Source organism: Lygodium microphyllum, chromosome 4 (assembly GCF_053477565.2).
Source record: "Lygodium microphyllum isolate KBCC chromosome 4, Lygodium_microphyllum_v1.1.10, whole genome shotgun sequence".
NCBI lineage: Eukaryota > Viridiplantae > Streptophyta > Polypodiopsida > Schizaeales > Lygodiaceae > Lygodium > Lygodium microphyllum.
This window is the reverse complement of record NC_141138.1, coordinates 116794033-116801556: the sequence shown is the minus strand read 5'-3', so window position 1 is coordinate 116801556 and position 7524 is coordinate 116794033. Positions and strand designations below refer to the sequence as shown.

Genomic DNA, 7524 nt, shown 5'->3' with positions numbered 1-7524 from the left:
GTAATGTTCTAGAATCTTCTAGCACTTTCTCGAGTCTTTTAGAAGTTTCTAGAAGACATTAGATTTCTTGGTGTCCATTACCTTTGATTTTGTCATATTTGGCTCCCCCCCCCCCCCCCCCCCCCGACTTTCTTGCACTTCCTTTTCTTCTTCCATATGTGTTTGAGAATCGACACATTCATTACTAGATGTTGCCTCTCCCAAATGGATGTTCGGCAGCCGCTTGGAAGGGAGTCGGTAAGAGGTTAGTTACCTTGACATGACCGTGCCTTTAGGATTCGGCAAGTTCAAAAGAAAGGGAGCTTTCTGCCTAGAGGGTTCCCGAACCGAACCCTCTGGGCCGTTCTGGAGTTCTCGGGGAAACACATCGCAGGGCTCCTGCCTCTTCGGCCAGAGCGGCGCCATCTTCGACCCCTTCTCCTGGGATCCCTTCCCGGCCAGCAGCTCCGCCCTCTTCAGCAGGACTTTTGCCGACTGGCCCTTCCGCCTCCTGGACTTTTGCAGCAGGACTTTTGCAGCTGGCCCGCGAGGCATCGGCCGTGGCCAACACTCAGGTGGATTGGAAGGAGACGCCCGAGGCCCACATCTTCCAGGCCGACCTGCCGGGGCTGAAGAAAGAGGAGATGAAGGTGCAGGTGGAGGACGGGCGCGTGCTGTGCATCAGCGGCGAGCGCAGCAGGAAGGAGGAGAAGCAGGAGGGCGACAAGTGCCACCGCGTGGAGCGGGCACACGGCAGCTTCCTGAGGCGCTTCCGCCTGCCCGACAACGCCAAGCCCGAGGAGCTGAGCGCCCGCGTGGAGAATGGGGTGCTCACCATCACCGTGCCCAAGCGCCAGACTCAGCAGCCCAACCAGCCCGCGTGGAGAATGGGGTGCTTCTTTCTTTCGGTAAAAGGGTTCCTACAATGCGCATTACGGGGTGAGCAAGACTTGCGCAAGCAACATGAGTTGCACCAAGTGAGGCTCGAGAACCCCTCTTCGGACATCATATGCGAGTAGGTGGCAAGCTACACATTTGTGGTTGTCAATCGCCTATATCTCAACCTGTGCGCATGCCCCTCGAATTCGACCATGAATGTTCAGCTAGCTAGCATACACCTCTATTAGTCCAAACGCAATGCATTTTCATTTGCTAAGTGTACGTCGCTAGCCCATGTGCTTTGTGCGTAAGAGAGAAACCAAAATACAAAGTTGTAGTCTCCTTGTTGTGATTGTTCTCATGTATAATGTTGCCTATGTCTAATGCTCCTATGTAGAGTAAATGTGACAAGATTGGCCTTAATATCTATCCATTACATTTGTTTGAGATAATTGATACTCATTCACTATAATGTACCTACCTTGATACCTTAGATATTATGTACTGTTTAGTGATAAAAGTAATCAAACATTGACACGAGATCTTGAGTGAAAAACACAAAGATCTTGGGTGTATTGTATGCCCCCAATCCTTGCCTCTGTGTTATAATATAGCACAACAAACTCTTGCTTTGGGCTTTGATTATAGGATATACAAACTTAAACTAGGCATCTGGATTTCCTTGGATTCTGATACAGATTGCACGCCCTTCAAACTTAAAGTTATAGAAAAGGAGGTAAATATCACTTCCAATTGGAATCCTAAAGATGTAAGGGATACCTTGGAGATGCTAGATTGTACATCCCCAGAATATAAGTTCAAAGTAAACAGTAAAATAGTTGGAAAAAGAGCTAAACGCTCTTTCTCTTGTATGAGTTACTTGCCTCCCACAATTGTAACCTTCAAGCCATAAATATGAAAACATTGATGACATTTACATTTGACAAAAAGCTTTTCTTTGAATGAAGAGTTACAAAATTGAAGTATAGAAATACAAGGATCTTGCTTCATTTGCATCTATTTGTCTTCTTTCAGCTTTGTAACTTCTTCATCACTTTCTGAAAAGATATCTAATCTCCTTACAATGGATTTTTTCTTTGGTTGGTTGAAGAATTTGACTTGGATAGGGGGCCTCTTCTCTTCAGGGGGCTGATGAGGAGATGGATGAGAAAGTGTTGGCATTTCTGTCTTTTTGGAGCTTACCTTACTTGTCTTTCCAGATGACTTTCCTTTTTCCTTACTCTTAGTCTTAGTTAAGGATTTAAGTGGAAGAGAGTTGGGGTTGACTGGTGTGATTGCCCTGTCCAAAATTAACACAATACATCTCTCTCTTATCCACCATGTGTATGAATCGGGTAATCTTGGAACTGCAAGGAAATTTGTAATAAGTTGGAAAATGTACCCAATATGTATCTTAAAAAGTCAGTTGTCAGGCCAGTGATACTTCATACTTGTAGGGAGTTAAAACAAATAAATTGAATAATTATAAAGTTTGATGACAATGCAGTAGTTTCCGTGAAAACTGAAAGACATGTTGCCCAAAAAAGAGAAATACATATTGCTATAAAAAAAAAGTGAAAGATACTTACATTAGCCCCATCTATCTTGAGAATCTTTGAATCTATTGTCCTACAAACATTTGAAATCATTCTCCATCCACAAGAATGTGAATCATTTTGCAAGGGCCCTTCTTGTAAGAGAAAGCTACATGGTTTTTGAGGATCAGCAAGATCCTCATATGTGGTATCCAAAAATGTAACCATCAACCTGCCAGCACTATAAATGGAAACATATTACTAAAAAAAGACAATAAAATAAAATAAATAATAAAATAAAAGGTGAGTATTATTGTATTCAACATACATTTTTGCTTGACCATGGATACCACTGAGAGTGTTCAGAAGGATAATTTCTCTAGTGAGAATATCAATATATATTAAGATCCAATGTCCTCTGCAAAGTAAAATGTTAGTAAGAAATGCATACTATAAATAAGTATACATTAAGCCCTTTGCAAAATTGCATACCTTTCAACGTAAGGAAAAAAAATATTGTAGTTTGTGATTGGATTGAACATTTTGAAAAATAATTCTATATTTGAACGAGATCTTAAAAACAATTCCATTGATAACAGTGGATCAACAATAAATATAGTTTTAGAGATTTCTTAGCTGAGAGAAGCAATCAACACCCTAAAACCAATAGTAAAAACAAAGGAATGTTAGTTGCAATGAAAGTCACTATCATTCCATTTTTAAAAAAATTGAGTAAAAAAGTCTTACCTTATGCAACAAAAGACTACAAAATCTAACAATTGAATATATCTTTCTTAACAAGCATGGATTTGTCCTCATGGGAAATACTAAGATAGTCTTCTTCTGAAGAAGTGCAAGAGACATTCACAACCATTTGCATGTATACCTCTCCCATTCTCTTCAGATTGACACGACCAAGGACAATGATTTTCCTCTTGCAAACTTCATCCTCTGACTCTATAATCTCTTGTGGTCGTTCTTGTTGGGCAGACACTTTTTGGAGGGCGGTCTTTGTAGAATGTGTCACCTCTTCAATCACTAGTTGTTTCACTCTCCTAGATAATTTTGGAGGAACGTTAAGGATCTCAAATGCTTTTTTTAATCAATAGTGGGCGAGGGTCTCAATACTAAAGTCTTTGTTCATCAAAGTCACTCTATGAGCGTGGGTAGCAGCAATGTAAGCATCGTTCATAAAATCAATAACGAAGTCTTCAGCAGCCTCCTGAAGGCAAAGAATGGCTACAAGCTGCCTTTTTTTTTGCATGCCAACTTTAGTGGACTACCTTACTCGCGCTGTATTTGAAGATGATTGATAGGGCGCGAATGCAGTGAAGCGCAGATTCAAAAATCACCTACTCGCACCGTATTGACACGAGATCTTGAGTGAAAAACACAAAGATTGAAATTTGGGTGGTTGTACTGTATGCTCAACGTTAGGACCATTGGATACATCCTTATTTGTTCAAGGATTTTGACCTATAGAGCACATGATTGTTTCTCACCTAGCCTACTCACATACTTGATGAATCAAAAAATCTAGATACAAATAGAATGTAAACTTACCAACACTCACCACATTGTAGTCGTTGCATCACCTAGCTTGCTCCACACGTGTACTCCTTTGCTCTCGACCTTGCTTCTATTATTTCCCACAAATGAGAGGAGCTACCAAATACGACCGGTAGGATTATGTGGCTTTCATTTTCACGAATTGAAAGGATTCAATATCTTAGATCATTAGGGTTGGTATGATCATGTGGATCAAGATTTGAATCAAGACCATGAGGATCGCCATGAAGATGACCAAGATTGTGAGGATCATCACAAATATTGTTGTGTTCTCAAGGATCACTGCCAAGACTAATGTGGTTCAAGGTAGAAATCATGATCGGACTGTCCCTCCTATTCACCGTCTTTTTATATGTCCCCTTCTCCTCTCCTCTTCTAAGACATCTCATTCCTCATCTCCCTCTTCTTGCACCACAAGTGCAGGTACCTATCCTACCCAATCTCTTCCTTGACCAAGTTAGATGGGATGAATTATGCCATCGTTTAGTTATGCAAGATGAAGGCTATCCTCAATATAGTTGACCTACAGGATTTCATTACACTCCCTTATCCCCAACCTACTTTATACGTTCCTATCTAGTACAACCCTATTAGTTTGGTAGCAGGCCAACTCTATAGTCTAGGGCAAGACGGCTTGTTATGTAGGTGTGTGTGCGAGCATGAAATGCATGACATACTTACAGAAGCACATAACGGAATTGTTGGAGGACACTTTAGTGAAGACATGATAGCTCACAAGGTGTTGCAGTCTCAAATATGGTGGCATTTAAAAACCCCTTTTGTAAATATAATCCTGTAAATTTTACTAAAGATAATACCCTTTCTTTTGAACTCACGTGATATCTTACATGTTCTATAAGGTGGACTCCCTAGGGGCCTGGCCAACAAAGTGGAAAGACGATCGAAAAGGGATATATACAACATACTGGGAATGGACAAAGTTCTAGTCCACACTAATGATGGCATCAGCTTAGCTGATATCCCTAACCCAGAAGTCCAACTATAGGCCAAGATGGTGCATGCCTTGTTTTCCAGCCAAAGGTACAACACACTAATGAGTAGGATCAACGTGCTGATGCTCGAAAGCATTACATCCAAATCTTTAGATGAAGTGAACTTGAACGGCTTTGTGCAGAAGACAATCGAGACCTCACCAAAGGCACTGGCTATAGGTGGAAGATCCGCAGGTGGAGATTCCTCGGCCTCCAAGGCAAGAATGAAGTCATCATCTAAGGCCTCGACCATAGGATTTGGTGGGGTCTTGATTTCCATCATCAGGGAGGCATTGGGGGAAGCACAAGGTGAAGAAGAAGTTGGTGAGACACCAAACATGTCACCTCCCCACCATGATCAGGAACAGTCTAGTGAGAGAACTATAAGTAATGAAGAAGAAGAGTAGGAAACACGGTCTAGCCATGGAGGGGCCAAAAAGTCCAAGAAGAGAACCCCCCAAGAGAAGGAAAAAGAAGAGAAAATGAGGAAAGAGAAAGTCGACCTGCAGAAGGCACAAAGAGAATCCAAGAAGGTAAAGGAAGAAAAGAAAAGAAAAGAAAAAGCTAAGTTAGAGAAGATAAAAGAGGAGTCCAAGAAATCCGAGGAGAGGAAGAGGAGAACAAAAAAGGAAACATAATAGCTAGGGAGGAACAAAGAAGAGGACATAGCTTGAGCCACACACATGTCAATAAAGCAAAAGTTCAGGTAGATGGAACTGGTTGCTATGAACCCATACATAGAAGAAGGCCCATGAACAAGTGTCCAAGTGCCAAAAATCACGCCATCCCCAGCCAACAGAAGGCAAGGGCACGGGCTTGATTGATCCTATTCCAGTTGTCCTAGTACTGCCTACCACCCCAATCTCTGCACCCACCCAAGGCACTTCAACCACAGTAGATGCAAGCAATCTTATGGCCTCGGTGTAGTTTTTGGTCAATAAAGAGATTGCTCTCAGGATGCAAGTGGAGGAACCCCAGTGAAGGGAAAAAAGAGATTGGCAGCTACTGCGGATGCTGAGTCCTCAAGACAAGATCCCAAGAGACAGAGAATAGAAGCATCCACAACAACTTTCCCTACAGCACTGTTGTCGTTATCTAATTATGATGATTACATCAAAGAACTCCTTCACAGCTAGAGAGAGCAAAGGAGGAAAATAAGATGACCGTTGCGAAGTTAGAAGCTGAGAAAGAGACACTACCAGCCTTCTAGCTTGAGAGAACCCACCAAGTGGCCAGTTACCAAAAAGAAATAAGTGTGCGAAAGGCGGAGCTCATGGCTAAGGAGGAATAAGAGAAAAGCTAGTGAAAAAGGCTTGAAAACGAGAATCAAGAGCTAGTGGGAATCCAAAGGGAGTATAAGGTCCTGATCCTACAACAAGAAGAATTGCAAGGATAGATGGAAAAAGCCCAGAATGCCATGGAGGAGTTCATAGCAAGACAAAAAGAGAGGGCCCAAGGATATAAAAAAAACGTGGAAATTTTGGAGAAGAGGGTAGTCCTAGAACTAGAATACCAGAAGAGGCTAGAAAGAGAAATCAAGGAACAAGAGCATAGAATGAGAACCTTAGCTCAAAGGCAAAGTGAAATCTTGGAAGAGATGAAAAGGAGAGCAGTCAAATGGTAGCATTTTCCACTACTAGTAGTTTCCAAGCCATGTATATCGGCAGTAGATTGCCACTTTTTGATCCACATGGCATTCTATTTGCAACACTTGGCACCTTTTATGGTCAATAATCCTATTTCAAAATATTTTTAGCAAATATATTTCTTTTTTCTACTTATGTGGCAATCATTACTTGTCCTCTGCATGGCATACATCCAGCCTTTTCCTACTATTGTCGCAATTCCAACCATCATTTTCTCTCCTCTCTATTTTGTGAGATTTTTGTGTTTCTTGCCTTTTGAAGTCTAATGCCTTGACATGCCAAGTGCACATGCATGGTTATTGTATCAACATTTCTCCTAGTCATCTCAATTATATTTGAGTTTGATTTTCTTCAACATATACTATTTCTTCTCTCTATTTTCCCTTCATTGCTTGCATATTGCACACTCACATAGTATATTTTGCAAAGTGCGCTGTGGTATAGAAATGCTCCAACATACTGCCATCTCTGCAACATGCCAAGTTTTCTCTCCATTCAGTCCTCTTCTCATCTTATGTTTAATTGGTCATGTGGAAGCTTTGTCAAGGATTCAAATGATGGACCTTTCATAGCAATTTATCATCAAAAGATTCAATATGCTAGACCATTATGACTAGTAGGATTCTGTGGCTTTCATTTTCACAATTTCAAGGGATTCAATACATTCGACCATTAGGGCTGGTAGGATCGTGTTGTGGATCAAGAACTGAATCAAGATCATGAGGAGTGCCATGAAGATTACCAAGATTGTGAGGATAATCACAAATATTGTCATGTTCAGGAGTGCTAATGCCAAGATTTATGTGGTTCAAGATGTAAACCATAATTAGACTATCCCTCCTATTTACCATCTTTTTGCATGTTCCCTTCCCCTCTCTTCTAAGAGATCTCATCCTCATCTCCCTCTTCTTGCATCGCAAGGGT

General features: G+C 41.4%; 1 protein-coding gene across 1 annotated transcript; it reads left to right on the top strand.

The window, feature by feature from the left end:
- Nucleotides 1-204: 204 nt before the first annotated feature.
- Nucleotides 205-1365, top strand: LOC148037516 (uncharacterized). Its single transcript, XM_087677115.1, has 2 exons — nucleotides 205-237; nucleotides 315-1365. The coding sequence occupies exons 1-2, from the start codon at nucleotides 205-207 to the stop codon at nucleotides 996-998; spliced, it is 717 nt and encodes a 238-aa protein (XP_087533241.1). The 3' UTR covers nucleotides 999-1365.
- The last annotated feature ends 6159 nt before the right edge of the window (nucleotides 1366-7524 follow it).